Below are 26049 nucleotides of genomic sequence, written 5' to 3'. Positions count from 1 at the left end.
ATCATAACGTCGCAATGGGATTCTGCTCTCGTATTGGCCTATTATTGATGAGGTTTCAATTTGGGTGTCACAGTATAATGACATGCACAGGCGCGATGGTGCTATTGTTGCTATAGCAGGTCGACGTCTGAGCCAAATGAGCACAAGGCTCCTCGTGTTTTCGTCTCAAGAAGAGTTTTTTAAGCCCAAAGGTGGTTCATTACATTAGTACATAGCACATTTGAGCATAGGTTTCCTCGTGTTTTTGTGTCACGAAGAGTGTGATAGGCACCATCCATCTCGTGAAAGAGGACATTGCCTCACTCGAAAGGTAAAATACTGTATATATGTTTTTTTTTTTTTTTTTGCATTTTGTTCTATTATATAGTTCATTACAGGTATTAACTGTTAAATTAGGTATATGGAACGATTCAAATGTGTTTGGCCGTTGTTTTATTCCGGTTTTTCCCCAATTATAAATATTTATGTGGCGTTTCACAAGTGCTTGGAACGGATTAAGATGTTTATGCATCTCTATTTACGAAATTTTCAGGTTACGAACCAATTAATGTCGAAAGCAGAAGTCCCACTGTATGTTGGTTATGCATTCATAATTCTTTTTAAATGTACATTTAGTTTTTCGTGGGAATGATTGTTGTAAGTTGTTAAGAGAATTAAAAAAAAACAACAACAAAAAAAACCCAACTAGAATTTAATAGCATTTAAACTAGCACACTTTTGCTATACAAAGTTAGGTTAATTCAGTCTACTAAATTTACATATCCAACTAATTAGACATTTGTGTTTTATTTAGAGTTTTTATCTCGAAATGTGTGAGAAGTTTTGCTCATAGTTGTATACAGTATGTGTTTGTGTTACAGCTTTACAGAAAAATCTAAATCTGGAAAAAAATAAGAACTTGAAAGAACCACTAATTGTCGTGTTTGCTGTCCGCGTAGCTGAATAACGTCATGTTAAGTGTAGACAGAACAGGTGTATTAAAATTACTTCTAAACTGTGAGGCATGAAATATTTTATCAGATTACTCAATTAATCAATTTCTAAAATAATCAAAAGCTGCAGTCATAAGGACGTGCATTTGACGGGACAACCGCAGGACACTCGTACCCGTATCCGGCCAAGAAGCCGAGGCTGGGCGGGCTGACTTGGTCGCTGAAGACGTAGAGCTCTAGGCGGGGGTCTTTGTTCTGATTCCTAGGGATCGGGCCGCGTTCCGTCTGGTTGACGATCCACCACTCCTGGGGCTGACGCTGGCTCGTGTTGTCTTTCTGCAGGCGAAGGCTGATGTTCAGCATCTTATTGTCTTGTCAGGAAATAAAAGAAATATGGTGGAATCACACCTCAGCCCAGGATAACCAGAAAACAGGAAATGAAACCTTTGAGAACAGCTTTCTTTTGGTGGCAGATTTGTGCTGAGAACAAAAATCAAAGTATAGTGTACAGCATTGTTAGGGACGTCAACATTGAAGAAGTGTTATAGGCGGGTAGGATATGGAAGTCAAAAAGTAAAAAAAAAAAAAAAAAAAAAAAATTCTTTCAAAGATTCTTGGAGAAGAAATCTCATCAGACAGGTTATGGTGCACAAATCCAGAATCTACTCTCAAGTTTAACCAGTTTGCATTATTTTATTGCAATGTTTTTCCTTATTCAGATTTGTTTCAAGACTACAGTTAGACCTCACTTTGCAATAACTGCATTAACCATCAATTTTGTTGTTTTATCACAATAGATTGGTTTATTTACATTTCAAAAACCAGAAGCCATTCGTTTAAAAATGTGATTGCACTTTAGTTTACATATTTAAATGTTCAGATATTAAGATTTGAATGGGGCAAAATAACATACTTTTTGTCTCAAATATATTGTTACAATCATATATTTCAGATGTACTGTAATTATTTTCTGTACAAAAACTAATTTGGTGTTCAAAAAGTCTTTTTTTTAAACTTGAGTCTTAAAAAAGGGGGGTAGTCTAATAATCAGGGCCATCTTATATTCGGGCCAATACGGTACTTTCTTTTTTCTTGCATGCTGTAGGCCTCTATTTACAATATCCAAGTCAAGAGGATGGCTTCCACTTTGTTTAAATATTAATTTCTTCAATGTCACCTAAGGGCGTGATTATACAGTGATATGAAAAAGTATTCGAACCTTTTGAAATTTCTCACATTTCTGCGTAAAATCACCATCAAATGTGAAAAGATCTTTGTCAAAATCACACAGATGAAAATACAGTGCCTGCTTTAAATAAAACCACCCATTTATAGGTTTTCATATTTTAATGAGGATAGCATGCAAACAATGACAGAAGGGGGAAAAATAAGTACGTGAACCTCCTTCCTTAGGAGACTTAAAGAGCAATTGAAACCAATTTTTACCAAACATTTTAAGTCAGGTGTGTGCCCAATTACCGAAGAGTGGTTTAAAGCTGCCCTGCCCACTATAAAACACACACCTGGTAAAAAAAAGAAAATAAACATCGTGGTGATCAGTAAATGTTACTTTTATAGAGTGCATGGAAATATATATGGAATCACTCCATTCAGAGGAAAAAAATATGGAGTATTGAGAATTTCGACCACAGGTTTTAAATAGGGTTGAGATCTGGGTAATTTGCAGGCCATGACATTGACTGAATGAGTCTTTCTCCAAGGAATGCTTTAACAGTTTTAGCTCTGTGGCATGATGCGTTGTCATTTTGGAAAATGACATATTTTCAATTGAAGGGATAAGAAAGCTGTCTACAATTTCAATGTAAACTTGTGCATTTATTGAAGATTCAACCACAGTGCCTTTGTCTGACATGCAGCCCCATATCATCAAGGACTGAGGGAATTTTTAAGTTTTCTTCAGGCAGTCATCTTTGTAAATCTCACTGGAACAGCACCAAACAAAAGTTCCAGCATCATCACCTTGTCAAGAGTCAAGAATCTGCATTGGACAAGGTGATGATGATGCTGGAACTTTGGTTTTGGTATGTAAAACTATGGCCATGGTGTTCGTGGGAGGACTCCACAGAGGAAGCTACTGCTGTCTAAAAAAACATTGTTGCTCATTTAATGTTCGCAAAAAGGCACTTGGAAATTCCACAGACGTTTTGGCAAAATATTTTGTGGACTGATGAAACAGAAATGTAATTGTTTGGGAGTAACACACACCAAATCAACACCTCATCCCCACCATGAAGCATGGTCCAGGGAGCATCATGATTTGGGGCTGTTTTGCTACCTCAGGGCCTGGACGACTTGCAATCATTAATGGAAGAATGAATTCAAAAGTTTATCAGGTTGTTTTGCAGGAAAACATGAAGCCATTTGTCAGACAGTTGAAGCTGAAAAGAGGATGCTGCAACAAGACAATGATCCTAAACAGTTTAGAATGGTTTCATAAGAACAAAATACAAGTTCTGGAGTGGCAGAGTCAAAGCCCAGATTTGAACCACTACATTGAGATACTGTGGCATGACCAAAAGACAGCGATTCGTGACAGGCATCCCAGGAATCTGACTGAACTACAGCCGTTTTGTAGACAAGAGTGGGCCGAGATTAGTCCTGATCGATGTGCCAGACTGATCTGCAGCTACAAGAAGCGTCTGGCTGAAGTTATTGCTGCCAAAGGAGGGGTCAAAAAGTATTAAACGTGATGGTTCACTCATTTTTCCCCCTTCTGTCATTGTTTACATGCTATCCTCATTAAAATATGAAAACCTATAAATGTTTGAAAGGTTTTAGTTAAAGCAGACACTTTTTTCATCCGTGTGATTTTGACAAAGATCACATTTGATGGTGATTTTATGCAGAAATGTGAGACATTCCAAAAGGTTCAGATACTTTTTCATACCACTGTAACTCGAGAAACATGTAAGACAATTGGGACCAGACATCCAGCTATATTTCGCTACCTTTATACAGCTGCTCAACTGGCTTTGCGTCTGAGTCGCTGGGCGCTCTGATGTATCGCGGGAAGATGTTGCTCAGCGTCCTGCATGAGGAAACAAAGGCAACGTGAACAGGAATCGCCCACTCTCCAGGTGGACGAGCGGTCCACTCACACATGCAAGCTGCTGTCATTTCCGCTGAGGAGCAGCACCAGCTGATTTTTGGTGTCCTCGCCCAGGTTGGTCACCCGTTTGCCGAAGGCCTTCTCGGCCTTGGCGCCCAAGCTGAGGTTGCGCTGCACCGACCAGGACACGGTGATGGGGAATTCCTCATCCTGTTGCAGCATGTCGATGAGGTTGCTCCTGCTCGGAGGGCTGATGGTCCACAGGGAGTTGGAGCTGCCTTTCAGCTCGGCAATCACCAGGTCGCCTGGCATGAACCCCTCCAGCCATTCCAGTGCCTCCTAGCAAACATGCCGTGAATTTTTTTTTGAGGTAGGGATTGGACGATACACTTAAACTCACGATGCGATGCACCTCGATATTATAATCTCTTCAATTGCATATGCTAAGGAAGTACAGACTTACAGTATAGAGCGGTCGCAAAATACAATGACTTTCGCCTGTAACATCACATTTTGTGGATTTCAGGCTGGTAAAGAATGTAATCTAGAGCAGTGTTTTTCAACCTTTTGTGAGTCAGGGCACATTTTTACATTGGAAAAAATCTTGCGGCACACCGCACACGAGAAATCGTTTAATTTTCCCAGGACGTTTTGCCCGGACTTCTTTTAATGCGGCACATTGCGCTGACGTCACGTGCGTAGAGGAAAAGGGAGAGGCGGCGGGTATATTTGATTTAAGTGGCTAACGTGTGTTTCATACAGGCTTTAATCTGTAAAAATACAGCGCTGGAGAGTGATGAGGGTGTAAAATAAAAACATAATAAAGCTAGCTGTCAATTTTAGCTCGGTTGTCATTGATGGCTAAAAGACCAAGTAGCACTAGCGCCTAATGTGCTTCAATACAGCAGGTATTATACATTTATTTTGAACACTGCAAAAACTCAAAATCCTATCAGGACTTACAATTTAGACTTAAACTTAAAACTTCACAAGAACTTAAAAATAGTTTGACACCAATGGAAATTCAATTGAAACGTAGGAAAGAACTTTTAAGTGATGTGTGTTATCTAGCGTAATGACATTTTTAGGTCAGATTTTTTTTCCCCCTTCTTTTTTTAATAAAATCGTAAGTTTTTTGAGTGAAAGCATTAAATTTGTTTTTCTTGTAGTCAGGGGTGAAAGTGGGCCAGAACGGTCAGGAACGCAGTTCCGGTATAAGATTCAGGGCCAGAATGCAGTTCTGGTATAAGATTCAGGGCTGGAATGCTGTTCTGGTATAAGATTCAGACTAGAGTGCTGTTCCGGTACACGGTGCTTTGATTCCGAAAATATGATGGCAACTGTCAAAACGCAATGTAAAAAAAAAAAAAAAAAAAATGCTAAGCTGCCACACATGCATTTCATCTCCAAAAAAAAAGCAATCTACCAACATCTGATTTACACACACAAGTGATAACAACAAGCATAATAAAGTGCTAGTGTAGCGTATTCCGTTTCCACTAATATTTATTATTTATTTTATCCCACGGAGGGCATGCAGGTTTCCCCAGCTGCTGCAGTTATCAGAGTCTGACGATGATGAGTCATGTCAATGTGCGAATGCACGCAGCAAAGCAAAACGCCTGGACTCATTTATTCATTTCAATTGGCTGACATACTGACATGTGATCAGCAGAGATAGTTAGCTCTGATTGGTTCAAACAAATGTTCATGTTTTCTGGAACAGCAATAAAAAAAAAAAAAATAAATAAATAAAAATAAAAAATAAAAAAAAAAGGATCAAATCTTTAAGAGCAACGAAAGAGTTGAGGAGGCTTATTTATCATATCTAGTTGTATTTGCTCTGATGGGGAGGTTCAGAACATCTTAGCTGTCAATGTGCTCTTTGGACTTATATTTGTTCATACTGTATATGTTAGGCTACCTATTCATTTCCTTATGATTTAAAAAAGTAAATTTTTGCGCGATCTTCAAAATCTATTCCATTTCACTCTGCATAATATAAGCCATTTGTACTTTTTTAAAAAAGTCAATGTTTACATTAACTTCTATTTTTATATACATCCTATGTTCTTAAGTAGTAAAATTGAGATTTGGCATTTAGTATGCGAGGAAATGAGGGAAAATAGAAGATGGAGGTTGGGGTTATTGCTGTTTTTGTTAACTTTTATTTTACAAATCATTGAAAAAAATACAATTTTGAATGAAAATCAGTTCTTGTATGTGTTATAGAATTAACTGTGCCAAAACAGTTTTATTTGCATTTCAGTAGTTTAAGAGGTTTGTCCCAAAAAAAAAAGAAAAGAAAAGAAAAATAAGTAAATTAATAAAATTTCTGGTTCCGTGGCAACCTTCATGTCGGGGAGTTCCGGCAAGAAATTCTAGCCACTATCACCCTTGCTTGTAGTCACATTTGAGATGCAATTGTTGGCTGTTTTCAACATTGTACATCTAAAATAAAGGCATTGATTGTCTAAAAAATGGTTCAACAATAGGTGAAATGTCTTGTTTTCTCACGTATATTTATAATTGCTCTTTACCTAAGAAAAAAAAGATTATCCGATTACTCGATTAATCGATGGAATTTTCAGTAGAATACTTGATTACTAAAATATTTGATAGCTGCAGCCCTAATACTTTCTCAATATTTATACTTACTCAGTGTGAAACTTGAGCCTGTTTAGATGAACACAAAGCCGATATCCTGGCAGGAATCTTCTTCAAACAGCTCTCAGTCTCTGTTTTTTTTATATCAGTTAGGCTTGAAAAGCTCAGAAATATCAGACAGCGGGACTTTAGCAATGTCTTTAACCGCATATCGCTGGTAATGGCTTTGCAGGCAGGTAGTATTAAAGTGCCTATGACAGCAAAAAGCATGTTTATTTCATATTTCACGGAGTATTTTATGCTCCTGAATGAAATGGACTGCTTGGATGTGTGTAGAAGCGATCAAAATATTTATTCAATTTCTTGAACGCCTAGCCATGAAAATGAGTGACTTCCTGGACTGAGGAAGAATGCGAATGTGATGTCAGCCGGTCACCATCTCACAATACAGCAATTACTATATAGCATGCAGAGAGACTGCGTATTCATCTGATTTTGCGGATTAATTCCTTTATTTTTCGCATCACACCAGTGGTGCTGCAGGCTTTTGTTGCTGCACTAGGGAGAGGCATGTGAGCCTTTTTGAGTTTCCTGTTTACCGCGGAGAATGGCCAAAATAATTCCGAAAACTGTAGGACCATTGGACCGACGAGGAAGTGAGTAAACTACGTGTTTTGCATTATGTCAAATATTGGGATCATGGCACACATTTTAATAAGGAGGTGGCTTGCATTTTAGAGGGTGACAATGCGCCCTGTCCACCGAGAAGGCCACTCGGCCGACGACCGGCGGCTTGTCACACACCATGGTCCCTTCCACCCCCTCGGTCCTCTTCGTGTGCCCGCCAATAGACCACTATCCTTGGCTTGGGATCGGGCAGCCCCGCGCTCCTCCGACGTCGGCAGGTTTGTCCGGTTGTCATTCTTCAGCTGCGTCCCCGGCAACGAGCACTCCTGTCGGGGCCGCAGCAGGGGAACGACGAGCCGAAACTTGCTCACCGCCGGGGGCCGGCCAATCGGTGAACGCCATCACCCTCGCTGCCGTGTGTGACATGAGTCGGGGTAGTTTTGTGTGGTGATTTTTCATTTTGAAAGGCGACAAAAAAAAGCCGATCGGTTCGGGTTAGCACGTTGGCTAGCTGTCACGCCTCCAGTTTTGTTTACGCGCTTTCCTCCATCAGTGGGGCAGAGAAATGACAAAAGCCGGACTAACTCCGATGGCATAAAATACCGTTCGGGAGTTTAAGAAGTCGGAAGTTTTGACCATTATGCAGTAATTTTGCCCTGTCGTACTGACTAAATGCATTTCTAATATTTCATATTCCATTTACCAGAAGACAGTTATTTGTCATGACCATCCCATTTATTTAGCAATTGGGGAAAAATACTTCGATAAAAAGAATATCCTGTAAAAGTATTGGAGTAGAGAGATTGAAACAATCATGACCTTATGCTGCTCTCTGTCGCATTTTCCTCATTCTGAATCTTCCCCCTCAATAGGCTGATTCTAAGTCAGCTGAAATTGTTACCCTGCCGACGTCATCCTCCAGCTGGGGACGCGAGAGCGCTATAATCACAGGCAGGGGCTAAATGGCAGATTAAAAGACTAATTTCTCGTCATCTGCGCATTGCCTAATTGTTCTATATAGTCGAATCGTCTCAAAATATGATGTTAATTCACATAATAATGCTATTTAAGATTTTTTTTATGCTGTCACAGGCACTTTAATGTCTTTGTCAAAGTGTGGGACTTTGTGGATTTAGCAACAAGTTCAGTAACAAGGCTTTGAGGGCTTTCTCATTTACCTTTGTAGTTTTTCTCAAAAAAGTTGCCTGTTTCTCTGTGTTTTCATAATAGCGGAAAAAAATAGTGCAACAAATTGTTTTGAAGCGACCAGTGTTTCGTTTGAGGATGACGTTTGAACTTGGTCGGCACATTGGCGCTGTTGGATAGCTGCTTATGTCGCGTTCAAGAACTGCTTGGAACTCTAGTCATCCGCCACCTTGCTGTCCTTGACAATGTGTTGGAATAAAACACAGGGGGACGATTGACAGTCATCATATATAGATAAAATGGAAAGGACAGTTTCGTATATATCGACACTTGACGAGTCTAATCAAACGATGTACAGTAGACATGCTGGGGTCCACATTGTCGGGGACAGCAAGGTGGCTGATGGTTAGAAATACCTCACTCATCTGCACACGACCACAACCTTCTACCTACTCCTTCCCTCCTACTACTACTCTGCCAGACGACGTAACCAAAAAAAAAACAAAAAAACAACAACAACAACAACAAAAAATGCGATATTGGATAATTTCTCGCGGCACATTGGTTGAAAAACACTGATCTAGTCAATATATAATGATATATAGTCAACAGATATTTTGCCCCATATCTAGTGAGACTTGTGGTGAATTTCAGTCAGTTTGTTACTTGAATTGCACTTACATCTTTCTCATTGTAGAGCTTGACAAAATCGGTAAAGTCCTTTTCATTGACTTCCTGCAGTTGTTTCTGCTGCGCACTCATGGTGAAGATAGGCTGCCATGAACAGGAAGTTAAAAAAAGTGACTGACTTGCTACTTTTTTTATGACACTAACTCTTGGTCTCACCTGGAAGCCTGCCAGCGTGATCTCAAAGGAGACGTCCAGGGGCGGGTTGACCACGCCGGCCACCGACTTGACGAGCGACATGAAGAGTAGAGGGAACCACACGATGCAGATGAGCAGCATAACAATCATGCCGCCCATGCCATATTTGACAACCTTTTTCTTCTTCTGGCCTCGGGGCTGAGGGTAGCGCTGTAACGGTGGAAAGCTGGTTTGTAATTGCTGCTTCTTGTCTCTGTCGCCAAAACCGTTGCGGAAATTCACACGAGGCATTATTAGCGAAAATACTTAATAGTTCCGGCCAAAATAGTGTTTTTTAACAAAAAAAGCCCATTCATTTCCAGTGACACATGCTATCTAACCGAGTGACATTGGTCTTTAGATTCACATTGAAAGGAAGTTGCCCAAGCTCAATGGGAAGTGACCCTGGATTGCCCCAAAACAGGAAGAGAAACAAAATCAATAGAATGTGACCCGGAGTGCCCCCCAAATAAAAAAGAAATGGCCGCCAATGAAAAGGAAGTGACCGAATTTGCCCCCAAAATCAAATGGAAATGTCCCAAAATCCTTTACGTTTACGTGGAAACATTCCAATGCAATTTCTCCACGAATTGCGTTTTCTAGTTGGTATACCTTACTGTTGATACTCTTCTCTCTGTCTGCCATCTTTTGCAGGTCTCCAGAGTGCTCCTAATTAGGGCATTTCACCCCTAAAATTTGACACAACGCAAGTAAATTTTCTTGAATTTAACTCCATGAGCTGGAGGAAACCCTGTCAATATTTTCATTTTTTATACTCATTTTTACGCTATTACTGATAAATGCAATGCTTTTGCAACTTACAGTGGTATGAAAAAGTATCTGAACCTTTTGGAATTTCTTACATTTCTGCATAAAATCACCATCAAAAGTGCTTTGATCTTTTTCAAAATCACACTGATGAAAAAACTGTGCTTGAACTAAAACCACCCATGAATTTATAGGTTTTCATATTTTAATGAGGATAGTATGCAAACAAAGACAGAAGGGGGAAAAACAAGCAAGTGAACCATCACATTTAATATTTTGTGCGCCCTCCCTTTGGCAGCAATAACTTCAACCAGACGCTTCCTGTAGCTGCAGATCTGTCTGGCACATCGATCAGGACTAAAACTGCTGTAGTTCAGTGAGATTCATTGGATGTCTGGCATGAATCACTATCTTTAGGCCATGCCACAGCATCTCAATGGGGTTCAAGTCTGGACTTGGCCACTCCAGAACGTGTATTTTGTTTTTCTGAAACCATTCTAAAGTTTATTTACGTCTGTGTTTTGGATAATTGTCTTGTTGCAGTATCCATCCTCTTTTTAGCTTCAACTGTCTGACAGACGGCCTTAGGTTTTACTGCAAAACATCCTGATAAACTTGAATTAATTCTTCCATTAATGACTGCAAGTTGTCCAGGCCCTGAGGAAGCCAAACAGCCCAAATCATGATGTTCCCTCGACCTTGCATCACCGTGGAGATGAGGTGTTGATGTTGGTGAGCTGTTCCATTTTATGTAGTCCCAAACAAATTCAACTTTGGTTTCATCAGTCCACAAAATATTTTGCCAAAACGTCTGTGGAGTGTCCAAGTGCCTTTTTGCGAACATTAAACGAGCAACAATGTTTTTTTTTTTTTTTTCTTTTGACAGCAGTGGCTTCCTCTGTGGAGTCCTCCCATTAACACCATTCTTGGCCATAATTTTACATATAGTTGATGGGTGTACAGAGATACTGGACTGTGCCAGTGATTTCTGTAAGTCTTTAGCAGACACTCTAGGGTTCTTTCTTACCTCTCTGATCACTTTCTTTGGTGAACGGCGACTCCTTGGGAGAGAAGCAACAGTGCCAAACTCTCTCTATTCGTAGACTTCTCTGACTGTCGGTTGATGAACATCCAGATTTTTAGAGATGGTTTTGTATCCTTTCGCAGCTTTATATAAATCAACAGTCCTTGATCGCAGGTCAAGAACTTCAGACAATGCTTCTCATCAAGACAATTCTTACCAGGTGTGTGTTTTATAGTGGGCAGGGCAACTTTAACCACTCATCAGTGATTGGGCACACACCTGACTTAAAATGTTTGGTAAAAATTGGTTTCAATTGCTCTTTAAGTCTCCTATGGCAGACGGTTCACTTACTTATTTTTCCCCCCATCTGTCATTGTTTGCATGCTATCCTCATTAAAATAGGAAAACCTATAAATGTTAGGGCAGTTTTAGCTTGTTTAGTGTGTTTTTACAGTTCTGATGTGACTTTTTTCTTTTTAATTTAGGCAAAGTGATGCACTTACAGACTTTTCTGTTACAAATAACATTTTCTGTAATGAACAAAATGTTAACAAAGTCGTACTTTATCATAAGTTGATCTACATTTTTTTCTTTAATATTTATAGGACACAATATTATGCAGAGGTGTACTTATGGTAATAATTTTATAGACAAATGATACTATTAACAGAGGCGGCAGAAAGTTGGGGGGGAGATGGGGGGGGGGCGAAACGTTTACGTCTTCCTGGAGGGGCGTACCAGAAAATAATTGAGAAGCACTGAGTTAGGGGCTACTTTACTCCTAGTAATAAATGTTAGTCTGGAGCCCTGTGTTGGCACAGTAAAACACTTACCGGCTTTACTGCATGACTAAACTGTAGAACATGAGATGCAAGGAAGGAAAAAAAAAAAAATTAAAGAAAAGTTCAACCACGAAAACATTTCAAGCAACGCTTGGCAATCTCATTTCTCACTCGGCTACACTTTCAAAATGTCACCAGTTGTAGTATTCCAGCACCTTCTCTGACTCTCGCCAGCATTTTAGGATGAAAATATGAGCGTAGATGTCTTCCACGCAGATCCAGCTGGATAGAGACAGGGACGTATCCGTCCACACCCAATCCATCACGGCACGCAGTTCCGTCAGGAAAGGAACCATTCGGAACCTGTAGAAAAAGAAATTTTTTAGGGTGTTTTCGTATGTCCGGCGCGGATTCCTTACCCTTGAAAGAGGAAGAGGTTGACGTAATTGTAGCTCTTGGTGAGGAAGTTCCCCAACACGCGAGTGGGATACCCGCAACGGATCTGATAGGCTGACAGCCCGAAGTATATACACTTGACAAAATACCACATCTGTGCCACATTGTTGTTGTTGAAACGCCTTTGTGGAGGTTACAGTAGAAAGCAAACACAATGAATGAAACGGTTGACGCGGAGATGGCGAGCAGCTACGTTCTTACTTCTCGGTGATTCTCGGTAGGATGAAGAACATCCAGAAGTGGATGCCAAAAACCAGTAAGACCTGGAAGATGACCTTGCCCATGACAGACTTGCGCAGGTAGAGGGCCCGGTCCACCACCATCGTCCCAAACTGAATTAGGACCATCACCAAGAAAGGTCCAGGGACCTGATCCTCCGACAGGGATGACGTGATATCTGCGGCCGAGTGTTTCTATATGCAAAAACAGTACCAATTGGGTATGAACTTGTGCCCAGGCATTTTTAGGGGTTAGCTTTTTAACGGTGCCACCCAGGTCCCTCTGAGGATCTCAGTGTTGCGGCAACACTTACGCCAAAAGCCCAGAATCCAAAGACGATGATGATAAAGTCCACAGTGTCGGCAAGGAACATGAGCACATAGACGTCTGTCACGGCGCTGTACTCGGGATGGATGAGATCATAGAAGAATTGACGCATGGGCACGTAAATGTCCATGAACCTGAAACGTGCAAAAAGGGCTTGGATCAAATCGGCTGCATGCGAAAACAATCATTCAGGTCAAAGGAAAATGAAGATTATGGTTTATACTTGTTGACGACGAAAGCTCTGGCTTTGTACACCTGCTCCTTCAATTTCTCTAGGATCATCTGCTTCTTGCTCTTCTGATGAACACTTGCTTCACTGCCATCCTTGTGACTGCTGCCATGGGAGGCGACACTTCCTATGGAGGCAATCCAACCAGAAGCAAAGGGCAAGTGAATATTTTTTTATAACTTCAAAAATATTGCCACATAAAGATCATATTTTAGGTCATGTAGTCCACAACATGAACATTTGTTTACAAGTGTGGCCTACATAACCAAAATGTGATATCCCCCTATGTCATATGTGGACGCCAGGTTGTCAGCCGCCATTCCCAAGGAATATCAAGGGCGTAGCTTTGCATCAGGGCGGGAGGGACATAACACTACCAACTTTTCAGGATGCTCAAATTGTCCCCACCAACTTTTAAGCAACCTTATTTTGCATTATACAATGATTTCAGTTATATAGGTAATTTAGGCTAGGTTCATACTACAGGTCTTAATGCACGAATCCGATTTTTTCGTGTTTTTTCAACTCGAGTCAGGCATTAACTTGACGGTCTGAACAGGACAAGTCGCATAGAAGTAGGGGTGCACGATATCCATTTTTTGAAACCGATACCGATAACTTCCTGCTCCTCAAGGGTGATACCGATACGATAACCGATTATATAACTTTTTAATGTATATCAATCAGTCAATATCATTGATGATGTGTTCCCCTAAACAATGAGCACTGATCTAAAACAAACAAACCCAACAGGTATTGTGCTTTGTCAGCAGATAAAACATTTGGTGCAACAGGAGAGGAGACTTTTGTCGTCTTGGTCCATGAAACAACTTTCTTAACCTTTTTAATTATTGAACAGCAAGCCTATCAATAACCAAAAGACCTCTCAATAACTTGTAAACAAAACACTGTAAAATGCAAACATTTGCTAATTGCCATAGTAAGGTTTATAACTCAGTGAAGGAAAAATACGGCCACTAGAGCAGTAACAAAACTTTGCTTACGTGCAAAACAGGAGTGGAAACAAACGCACACATCCCAATCCGGCACCAAAAATATTATTAATAGGCCCGATAACATATATTGTTATTGGATTTATTGGGATGACGTCATAATTCCTATTATCTGACCGATAATTATCGGACCGATAATTATCGTGCACCTCTACATAGAAGTGGACCATTTCAAATGCGATTGGATTTTCATTCTGTGCGCCGGATGAGCAATATTTCATTATTGCACACATGGTCGAGTCGGGGCAAACTGACGCACCCACGTCATTTCCAGCACACAGGTCAAGGCTCATGCGTGTATGCGTTGTATCAGTCCATGTAAACTTTGAATATAAGACTAAACCGGAATTATTACTGTCTGTTATTTGTGTCCTCTTTTTGGAAATCAAAATATGATCACTCTGGAATGACATACAGCGGGCATGTGCAATTTGTTTTGATGCTTCTGCGCATGCGGGTCTCTTTGCTGAGCGCATCTCGGAGTGCGAATTAGTGCGCATGCGTGATACCTGAACGGTCTCAATGGACAAAGGCAGTCTGAACGGGCACGCCAAAATAACAGATATGGCAAAAAATTGGATTTGTGCATTAAGACCTGTAGTATGAACCTAGCCTTAGAGTCACCTTAGTGTTTTCCGCCATACTGTATAGATTCGTCCTGTACTGTCACTGTATGGACATCATGGGTCAAGCACCCAGTCCGATGGCAAATATGTTAAAATTAAAATTAAATAAGTACAATCTAAGTCCTCCTCCACTCCAGAGTGCGGTAGAGGTAATGGGCCTAAACCAACAACCAACATCATTGAAAAAAGAAGACAAACTAATAATAATAATAATAATAATGCATTTTATTACTAGGCTAAGTTATGGTGAATGTACTGTATATGTAATAAATGAATGAATGAATGAATGAAACAATGTAATGTATAGTGAGAACTATCAAATGCAGTATTGCTCCTTTTTTTGAAACTTATTTATTTTATATTTTCAAATCAGGAAATGTTTATTTTGCTCTAGCTCTTGGCTGAAGTCATTGAATCACTGAGTGAGTATTTATTTTTGCACTTTTTCAACAGATGCTGTTTCAGTTTGTTGTTTACTGGTAATTGCTTGCAATTAACTGTCTGTGATCGAACACTGGAAAATGGTAACAGCTTATTTTTATTAAAAAAAAGTTAGCCGGCTGTTCCCAGGTTTACCGTGGAAATCGGGTCATAATGTCTCATAGTGTTAAAGGTTGCTGACCCCTGGGTTAAACATACAGCTTAAATATGCGCTGTTGAGCCAAATAAATTGGAGAAAGAAAAAAAAAATCACCTCGCTTGGATCGAGCTGATGAGTGGAGGGATCTGTGCGAGATATGCGAAGCCCCACCGGAGCTGGTGCGCCGCTGCTGGTAGGTGGGCTGCTGCGGGTGGTGCAGCTGTACATGGTCCGAGTCCACGGAGTTGCCGAAGTTGATGGAGCGCAATGTTTGCGTAGAGCCCCGCCGCTCGCGTACCCCTGAAGAGACAGTGCTGGCGGCGGTGGAGGGGGGTCCCGACTCCCTCCCGCTCTCATCTCTGCGGCTCCCCTCATCCTCCGACTCGCTCTGGCGAGACGCCTCCCTCCTCTCCTTGGGGTTGTCGTCATCCCACAGGCCGTGGCACTAAGATGACACGGGGTCCCGTCCATTAGTCAAAACCACATAGAAGTGAATGGCTAGTAACGCTAAGACTTATACCTTCAGGATGGACCTGTGGAAGAATAGCGCCAGGAGTTGTACTAGATCGTAGTGGACGTAGCCCTCCTTCTTCTCCACGCCAATAATGTTGGGCGGATGGTATGGATTGTCCTTCTCATATTTCTGGTTCTGGTTAAAAGGGAAGAAGCCGAACTGGAAGAAATACTTGATGACAATGGTGACCTGAAGAACAAAAAACAATACCGTCACCATCTACAACGCAGTTCATAATTTGTTCCGCCATAATACATTAATCGTCCGTTCACTCAATCACTGTCACTGAGAGAATTTGACATACAGTGGTATGAAAAAGTATCTGAAGCTTTTGGAATTTCTCACATTTCTGCATAAAATCACCATCAAATGTGATCTAATCTTTGTCAAAATCAAACAGATGAAAAAAGTGTCTGCTTTAACTAAAACATTTCAAACATTTATAGGTTTTCATATTTTAATGAGGATAGCATGCAAACAATGACAGAAGGGGGAAAATAAGTAAGTGAATCCTCTGCCTTAGGAGACTTAAAGAGCAATTTAAACCAATTTTTATCAGTGCCCAATCACGGATTGTTCTGGAGTGGTCAAGTCAAATTTCAGGCTTGAACTCCATTGAGATGCTGTGGCATGACCTAAAGACAGCGATTCATGCCAGACATCATATTGAATCTGACTGAACAACAGCAGTTTTGTACAGAAGAATGGTCCAAGAATAGTCCTGATCGATGTGGCAGACTGATCTGCAGCTACAGGAAGCGTCTGGATGAAGTTATTGCTGCCAAAGCGGGGGGGTAAATGTGATGGTTCACTTACTTATTTTTCCCTCTTCTTTCATTGTTTGCATACTATCCACATTAAAATATGAAAACTTATAAATGTTTGGGTGGTTCTAGTTAAAGCAGACACTGTTTTTTAATCTGTGTGATTTTGACAAAGATCAGATCACAATTGATGGTGATTTAATGCAGAAATGTGAGAAATTCCAAAAGGTTCAGATACTTTTTGATACCACTGTAGCCTTTGGTTGACCGAGTTTTACAAGGGATTTGTGATAGGTCCATTCCCATAAATGTTGCCCAAGAACAAAAATGAGTTTGACACCCCTGATTTAGGCGTTATTTGCTACCTCAGTATAGACAATTGCCGTCATCCAGTAACGCTTGCTAGGCCGTGGCACCGAGAGCATGGCCCATAGGAAAATGGTGACAGGAAGCACCAGTGTAGCAAAGTTGGCTGACAACATGTGGTTGATTATAATGACCAGGAAGCACACCATCTCAGAGTGTGCCACCAGCATGTTGTAAAGTGCATAGCAGAGCTGCAACACCAGCGGCTGACTCTGATAAAACTTCTCCGACTGGTCGAGTTCCTCGTCGTAGAACATCCTAGCAGGTACATGAAGGAAAGATCATCAGTGTCCACTGCCTGGGCTACTTTATTTAGGCTGACTGTCGCATTTGGGTGTCTTACTTATTGAGGAGCAGCTCGCTAGCGGTCAACTCGGTGGTCATGGAGGGCAGCATGATGTCGGACCTGCTGTCCGAGCGGCTGTCTGATGTCATGAGCATGCGCCGTCGTCTCTTGTCCACGTCACTGTCGTCGTCGCTCATCTCCAACCGGTCGAAGCTGACTGCCTTGCTGTAGCTGGGCGGCACGTCACCGTCCGATGTCTTGGAAGCGTCCGTGTCAGGAGTGCACGTGAGACCCCCGGCATGCATCTCGGCCTGGGGGAAGTCCTTCTGACTTCCTCCTTCCCCTCCTCCGTCCTCACTAGAAGGCGCTTCATCTTGAGTGAAAGACCCCCAGATAACACTCCTCTCAGGTTCCATTTCCTGTCCGTCATCACTCAGAACACACCCCTCCATGTGTTCTACTTCCTGTCCCTCTTGCGTTTCCGCCTTGACTTCTTCCGCCTCAGATCCGCCGCAGGCCTCGCTTTCGTCCTCGGGCTCCTCTAAATCCTGGGATTTGAGAGGAAGATGCCGTCCATCCTCCCGATGATCCCGCTCATCCTCAGCTTCTTCTTCTATGGTTTCCGCTGTGCCCTGTCTGGAGGACATATCTCATAAGATTAGATGTGTGATGGTTTTAACAAAAGCCAGGCAGTGCTTTAGATGGAAATGGAACCAAAATAGAGTAATGGAATGTGTTATTTACCTCTGTCAAGGAAAATTGGACCACACAAGACTATCCTTTTAGCCCCAAGAGCAGTGGTTCTTAACCTTGCTAAATGGTGCTATATTTGTATAGCGCTTTTCCACCTTTCAAGGCGCTCAAAGCGCTTTACACGACATCACCATCCACCTTCTGGTGACGCAGCACCAGGAGCAATGTGGGGTTCAGTATCTTGCTCAAGCATACTTAGGCGAGTTAATCAGGGCAGAGAATCGAACCCACAGCCTTTGGGTTGAGGGACAACTACTCTACCACCGGGCCACGCCATCCCCCATTAAAACTTAGAGTGTTTCATTTAAATTTAGAGGAATATATCTTATATTGTTCAATATTAAACCTGCTTGTTTCCATAAACCTTGACCGTGCAGTATCTGTCATGTTTACATCTCAAATGATATCAAATTTAATGACAAAACCCGCACATAATGATCGCCAAATTTGTACACAAAGTCATTACGTAAAAAAAAAAATAAATAAATAAATAAACATGAATCTTCTCACAAATCCATTAACCAGTATGAATTTCCAACAAATAATTTTGCCTTTTGATTTGCTTTTCACATTGGAAAAGGAAATTAAACTCTATTAATTTCAGTTTCTTTTGTTTTCATTTATGTCAACGCAGTTACCCATAGGTCTGTTGTACTTCCTAATATCAAGTGAGAGTCAACCTTCCACTGAGCAAACCAGCTTCTGCTCCCATCAGATAGAGGACTAGCAGTTGAAAGAACTGGAATAAAGCCTGGATATTATGGACTAACCAGTCCAAAACCTGGTGTAAAATGCTACTTTGCCTAGATTTAGTCAACGTCCAAAATTAGGGCCCTGTGTGTCTTAACCTTCACCGAACCCTAGACTAACTCAGCGAACCCCTGGGGTTTGATCGAACCCAGGTTAAGAACCACTGCCCTAGAGCTTTACCAGGTCACTTTAAAAACAGTTAAAAGTGTGTCCAATTTTGATTTTGCCATTTTTAACATGTTTATAAAGTGTTGAGTTCATTTGTATGCTTGGTTTCTTCAGTTTATTTTTACACTGAGTTTAGCGTTTGTCCAATCAGGTTAGTTTGTGAAGTTTCAAATCTGATCCCGGGTTACTCTTCTCCGTTTAATCTCAGTTAAAATGGGACAGGTAAATAACACATAACGAATTTACACACAAATGACAAAATGGAAGGCCTGAAGCATGCGGGCATGTGCGTGTATTGCACCCAGGGGTCGGTTGCACCTGGACACGAAGCTGCTACCGCTCTCCATGGATGAGTTGGACATGTCCACACTGTACATCTTGCGTAGTTTGGGCCGTGCCCGCTCGCTGGTTTTTGGGATGCATTCGGGCATCCCGTCCAGATCCTCCAGTGTAGACTGACGGGAAAACAAGGTGGTGGCTTCGGTGTATGCGCTGAGATGCGGCAATAATGGCGGGGATGGAAGAAGCGGGGTGACATGGGTGTTAGCATTGAGTGATATGGAATGACAGTGATACCACACTATTTGATGCAAAACAAGCGTTTGAGAGATTGGTTGCCGTTGATAGCAATAGACGTCCAATCAATTTTGATTGGGAGGGATGGCAGTGATAATTCGCCCAATCGGTTCATAACCAGCCCTCACACCGCGAATCCTCAAAATGATCTAATTATTATGTGTCGCTGATCTGTTTCTCATTGGAGCTCAATTTCTTTAAGCCCTGGAATTTGCCCAAAATGGCTGCTTCAAATCAAAATGACTGACTTCCTGTTCAACACTGGGCATGGGTCATTTATTATGTACAGGTAGTCCCCGGGTTACGAACGAGTTCCGTTCCTATGCTGGCGAAGTAAACCGAATCAGTCGGAATTAACCCTTCAAGTACCCCAAAATAACTATCCAAATATCCAAAAGTATTGTATTTTGTTTAATGAGGGAGGATACACTGCCCTCTGGTGGCAGCGTTGGGTCTGGCTGGACTGTCATCTTGTACAGTGGGGAGAACAAGTATTTGATACACTGCCAATGGGTTTTCCCATTGTGAGTGTATCAAATACTTGTTCTCCCCACTGTATGTACGTCTGTCATGTATAAAGGATAGCTGCGCTCTGCTTTGGCCCACATAAAGATGTGAGTTGTTTCAGCGCATATATGTTTGTGTATGTTTTTATAATTAAGTTTACAGCTACAGTTTATGGAGTTCCGTGTGAGCGATTTGCTATGAGAAATGTAAATACGTCAGCATTCATTGCTTTTAAGCTAGTGGACTTTTGTTAGGCAAATTTAATCCACTAAATTTACATATTGATCAGACTAGATGGGCGTTTAAACATCAGTTGTTTTGTGTCAAGTATTTTATTGTTAAAATGCATGTTGTTTTGAACATACGTGCACATATGTGTTACAGCTTTACAAATTGTCTAAAGTGAAGGAAGTAAAAAGCTTCAAAAAGCACAATGGCCTTGTGTGATGTCTGTAAAGCTGAACAATTTCACGTTTGGTGAGGACAGAAAACATCATATTAATAAAGCTTTATCAGAGTGCTCCTCTAGTTAGACTTTTTTTCTGCATGCCATTATGATAGATATTTTTACATGATTTGCCTTGGGATTGATTTCCCTAATCACAGTCCTTTAAAGTTCAAGCCCCGGAACTCATCCAGAATGGTTAACTTGCTCTTTAATTTTGTCCTAGTTTTGCTAATCGGGGATTTTTTTTTTTTTTTTTTTTTAGTTTTTGACTAGTGTTTGGGCCCTCAAAAAAATTATACGAGTGGATGTGAACCTAAAGAACTGTCTCATGAGGGTGTTTTAAATCTGAATGGTCACGTACCTTGATATGCTGTCCCTGGAGGCCGTAGAGGCCTGGCTCTCCATGGGGTAGCCTCTCCGCCTCCGTCGAACCCTTGTCGAGCCCCCCGCCGACTCGTCATCGCTGAGCAGGTCGACGCTAGCCTGCCGTGACATGCTGAGCCGCATGGCCTTCTGGTAGTATACGTGGATGCTCTCCCGGGACGGCACGTTGCCCTGTTGGAAGTAGAGTCTTCTTCAAGATGTTCCACTGGAGTACAAGATACTAGTATAGGGGTGCCAGAGCGCAGTTCTGATACCTTCTTGACCTCCCTGGTGAGCATACAGCGCTCGATTCGCAGCACGGTGGAGATGTCAATGTACTCCCGGCAGACTTCGTTCATCCAGCGTGTGAAGCTGTCTACGGTGGTCTGCAGCAACACCCACGTGAACTTGATGATGTTGAACACACGCTTGAAGATGTTGTCTGCATGACATAGTTTAAAAAAAAAAAAAAAAAAATGTTAGACGGTAGGAGGAGGAAAAGATGGGGAAAGGAAAAAAGTAACCAACCTGGACCGGAGTTGTCATCTTGATCTAGGCTCTCCGAAAGCTCGTCCACCTCGATACCCACATGTTCTGTTTGAGAAAACAAAATGACTCATTAGTTTTAATGCACAATTTCAATTTCTCGTCATATCTGGTCTTTTGGCTTGCCCGTTCAGACTGCTTTTTTTTCCCCCCATCAAGCCTGCTTAAGTATTACGCCTGCCCACTAGCTCGCAGTTCACCCCGAGCTGAGCAGAGCATCAAAACAAGAGACTACACATGCAGGGGTTTTCCATTATTCTAGGGCAGTACTTCTTAAATAGAGGAATGCCAGGGCGCATCTGACCTCAAGGAAAATTTTTGCCGTACTAGAATAAAGTGTAATTGCACATCCTATCAGTGGGTGGTAGTGGCGCTCTCATTGTGCGCAGTATTTTTTAACCAAACAAAAGCACACAGAAAACAGGACTGGAGATATGAAGAGCAAAGAAGAGGAAATTATAAGGAAGCGTATGTAGCGTTTGGCTTTTAATACAGTGGGAGACGAGAAAAGATCAGTCTGTTTACTGTGTCTAAATATGTTTGCAGTGGACAGCATTAAGCCAAATTAATTAAGATGTCACTTAAAGACATTAGACCCCAATCACATTGATAAGCCGCTCGATTTTTTTTTCAGTAAAAACGTGCCCAACATTGACAGCAATGGTCCCAATTTTTCAGTATTATATCAGTTAACCAGCCAGCACTGTTAGCAGCATATAAGGTGGCATAACAAGTTGCTGGGTGCAAAATAACTCCACACCCTAGCAAAAGAGCTGATACAGCCTCCAGCAAAAAGAAAAAACTGTCCCTCTGTCAGTTAATGTTGCTAACCAAATTGAATTTATTATTATTCATTCATTTTATGAAATTTTATTTTTCAGTATCAAATGGTCAAAAAATGTATCGAGTGTATTTTTACAGTTTTTTTTTTTTTTTTTTTTTAAACCTGTCCTGTTCAGCTGTTTGACACGGAGAGTGGAAGTCCAAGTGCCCGGTTGGTCTGAACAGTTTTAATGTTTCACATTGAGAGTATGGCATACTCCCATTGTGATCATTTAAAATACCTCGTTTATTATGACAAAGCAGCGAACAGAAAATACAAAATCTGCTCTGTTCGCTGTATTTTTACAGTTTGGATGTACAGTGGTACCTCATACAATTGCTTCGACACACTATCTTTTCGACAGCCGACGTAAAATTTGGCTTGCCCTTTGTTTTACATCTGGCGACATGCTCTAAATACGGCGATCAATGACAGCACCGCAGTTTCTTTGTTTTCCCGCAAAACGGACGCACGGCATATTTTCTTGTGAGCGAAATCAACATGGGTTCCAACAATGTTAGTGCGGGTAGTGAAAAAAAGGAAAAAAGTGATGCTTACCACTGACATGAAGATGGATATGATGGATATGATAGAAAAATGTGAGCGTGGGGTGTGCATCAGTGATATGGCTCAACAATACAGCCGTAGACTGTCTATCTTGGCGGTCCTCCTTCGTTCGCCAGTCTTGATAAGTTAAGGTGGCAATTATTATTGTGGTTACATCACTAAAGAAATCGCCAGCTTTGTCAGGTTTCTAATCATTTATTCCATCAACTTGTGCAACACAACACACCAAGTGTCCCCCGCAGCAAGTAAACAAAATGAAAGTAAAAAGGCTCACTCCGTCAAGTCAGCCACGTGATGCGTTCAAAGGTGTACACCACGCAAACACATTCGCCCATCGCTACATTAGAACCCGATTCGTTACATTAATACAGGAATTATTATTATTATTATATTATTCCAATATTCATTCAAAATTTATTTGTTTTGCTCTTTGTAATTGATATTTTCAATAGTAACATCAGTATTTATGAAGAACTGAGTGTAAGCTTTCGGGCTGTGGAACGAATTAATGGAATTATAATGTATTCTTATGGGAAAATCCTGCTCAACATACGACCATTTCGACTTACAACAAGGTCCTGGAACGAATTAACTTCGTATGTAGAGGTGCCACTGTAATTTATTTATTTTTTGATTCAGGCGTTTATTTACTGCCATCCCTCCCACTTTAAAATGGATTGGACATCTATGGCTGTCAGATGCAGCCAATGCCAGGCAATGGGTTGATTTGGGGGTATTTCACATCATTTTCTGTTGATTTTTGTCACTTCCATTTCCTTTTAGGGCATTACAGGTCCCTTCCTGCTGATTATGGGTTATTGAAAAGGAAGCGACTGAAGAATGTCCTCAAATGAATAGGAAGTGACTCAAAATGAACAGGAAATAATCTGTAGATGCCCTAAATTGAACAGGAAGTGACCTGTAAATGCCCACAAAGAGTGCTCTGGTTTCAGTACCTTTGATGGCGCTAGACGTCCAATCCGGTCAAAAAGAATTGGATGTCTAGCGCCATTATTTGCAGCAATAAATAACACCTATATAAAATGATATACTGATTCTTGTTGAGAGCATATCGATAATATTTTGGGCAACGAAGTATCGCAATTATCACCTTTTCGATACATTACACCCAGTCACTTTTTAAACAGTTAAAACCTTTTCAGTGATTTAAAAAAGTTTTAAAACTTTGCTAGTTTACATTCAAACCTATTTGAAATGTGTTTGATCCCTTTAACAAACAAACAAACATACAAAACAGTTTAAATCTTATCTGTCCACTTTTAAAACAGCTTTTCTCATTCCACTTACCTTCCTTCTTTTTGTTTTTCTTGCTTCTGACACCTTTGGTGTATCTCTTCCAGAACCTGCGTTTCTGCTTGGCTCTGGCTTTCAGAGCTGCTTTAGGGTCTTTGATCCACGTCTGGTAGAGGAACTGCAAGTAACGTAAGAGGCAAGATGATAAGTAGAAAGGAAGGAAGGCTGCACCCATATGAAGCAAGCAATTAGAAAGGAAGTTAACATGCATTCAAAAGGTCTGCCTATTCCGTGTTATTGACTTCACACAACAACAATCACCACAAGCAAAAGGTTGCAATTATTGCTCACAAATACGACTTCATATCCACCTAAAGGCGTTCATAGCAAATACTGTAAATCACAAGTGTCAAACTCAAGGCCCGGGGCCAAAGACGTAGGTTTGTTCTCAACACTGGTAGGGACGATATAACAGCATAACCTACATGTACACTTTTTACTGGGGCTGGGACATTAATTAGACCAAACAGATTGGATGAGTGCCACATTTCTCATGAATATGAACATAATGAATTGATTGGCTAAATGATCAATGCAAAATAAATCTGTATCGACTGATAATAACTTTTATGTGCATTGGTTCAGGTGAAACACTGTTCGATTCAAACCTTTGTTTTAAAAAACTACTAAAGAAACATTTTGAAAACTTCCAGAATAAATGTCTGGTTTTTATTATCAAACATAAACATAATGAAAATAATTCACAAAATAATGGTAGGATAAATTCTATCCTTACAACATATGGGAAAACAATCTAAATTCCCTATATAACTGAACTCATTATAAAATGCAAATAAGGTTGCTTAAAAGTCAGTGGGGACAATTTTAGCATCCTGAAAATTTGGTAGTGTTATGTCCCTACAGTCCCTATGCAAACCTACGCCCTTGCCCAGGGCCCAGATCTGGCCCACCTGTCCTTTTGTGAGGCCCATGAAAGTAAATCACGTGCTACAATTCCTGTTTCTGGTTGTAGTGAAATTTAAATACAATTTCCGCAGTCTTCTATAAAAGATCGAAAACGGTTTAAATTTTTTTTAAAATAGATATGTGCATTTTTTAATTTGTTAAAATGAAAAAAAAAAATTAGTTTTTTATTTATTTATATACAATTATTATATTATATATGTATATACAGTATATATTTTTCTACAGAACTCAGTGGATAGCAATGGCGCAAGAAGTGGGGTATTGAGGGTGCTGCAGCACCCCCTGGTGTTGTGGGGGAAGTATTTTGGTAGATTATTTTTTTGCTGTTATAAGTAAATAAAATATATTGAAACTATAACTACTATTTAATGTTGAGAATCAATATATATGTTGAAAACGTTTTTCTCTGTTAATAACATGGTCAGCACCTAAAACCTCGCTTGCTACAGGGTCACGTTGACCAAGGCGCTTTTGGAATGGAAAAGTTAACCGCTGACAGAGGAGGCGTTAACATGGCGCAAAAACGAATTCGCGATTTTTTTCTTTAAAAAAACAGCTACATTTTCAAAGTCGAAACTGAAGATGATGATAGTTCTATAACTGCCCAGCAAGGAAAGGTTTGCTGCAGATTTAGACCATGGAGTCCAGAAAGGAAATCTACTTTCGGTGTCTTAAATTGGTAAGACATATTTGCATCATATTATTGTTTGTTGTTGCTGTTGGATATTCGTGTGCAATTTATTTTAGTGTTGTGAAAAGGCGGCTGTAAACTGACGCTTTTCTGACCTTTTAGTTTTCCAATGTGTTTGCCATTGCGCCGTCTATCTGTGGGGATTTGCATTATAATACACGGGCGCTTTTATTTCCAATACAATGACTCCAACACACACTGTAGGTGAAATAAACTGCTGTATTTATCGTAGCCTAGTAGTATGTAAGTAAACTATCCAAGCATGCGTGTGTACTGCTATTGTGCATGTCATGTATGGAGAAAATGCGCGAGCATGACAAATTTGGACAGAAACCTCAGCACCCCCTGCTGTGAGTGACTTGTCGTTGTAAAATAAAGTATTTCAAATATAATTCTTCCCTTTTGTTTTCTAAATA

General features: G+C 40.7%; 1 protein-coding gene across 3 annotated transcripts in view; it reads right to left on the bottom strand.

Moving 5' to 3' along the window:
* Positions 1–26049, bottom strand: part of LOC130929742 (piezo-type mechanosensitive ion channel component 2) — a 179793-nt gene that overhangs the window by 7520 nt on the left and 146224 nt on the right. For all 3 annotated transcript variants that reach the window (XM_057857178.1, XM_057857179.1, XM_057857181.1), the window contains 19 exons: positions 24010–24133; positions 21294–21359; positions 21041–21207; positions 20764–20957; positions 19190–19363; positions 17258–17836; positions 16914–17172; positions 15791–15973; positions 15385–15715; positions 13046–13178; positions 12809–12956; positions 12478–12689; positions 12240–12398; positions 12036–12183; positions 9229–9417; positions 9064–9156; positions 4052–4341; positions 3902–3981; positions 1108–1303 (listed from right to left, as the gene is read on the bottom strand). In XM_057857178.1, the coding sequence (XP_057713161.1) occupies positions 1108–1303; positions 3902–3981; positions 4052–4341; positions 9064–9156; positions 9229–9417; positions 12036–12183; positions 12240–12398; positions 12478–12689; positions 12809–12956; positions 13046–13178; positions 15385–15715; positions 15791–15973; positions 16914–17172; positions 17258–17836; positions 19190–19363; positions 20764–20957; positions 21041–21207; positions 21294–21359; positions 24010–24133 (3725 nt within the window). The remainder of the gene's footprint in view (positions 1–1107; positions 1304–3901; positions 3982–4051; positions 4342–9063; positions 9157–9228; positions 9418–12035; positions 12184–12239; positions 12399–12477; positions 12690–12808; positions 12957–13045; positions 13179–15384; positions 15716–15790; positions 15974–16913; positions 17173–17257; positions 17837–19189; positions 19364–20763; positions 20958–21040; positions 21208–21293; positions 21360–24009; positions 24134–26049) is intronic.

This window comes from Corythoichthys intestinalis, chromosome 14 (genome assembly GCF_030265065.1).
Source record: "Corythoichthys intestinalis isolate RoL2023-P3 chromosome 14, ASM3026506v1, whole genome shotgun sequence".
Taxonomy (NCBI): Eukaryota; Metazoa; Chordata; class Actinopteri; order Syngnathiformes; family Syngnathidae; genus Corythoichthys; species Corythoichthys intestinalis.
This window is presented reverse-complemented; position numbering and strand designations above follow the sequence as displayed.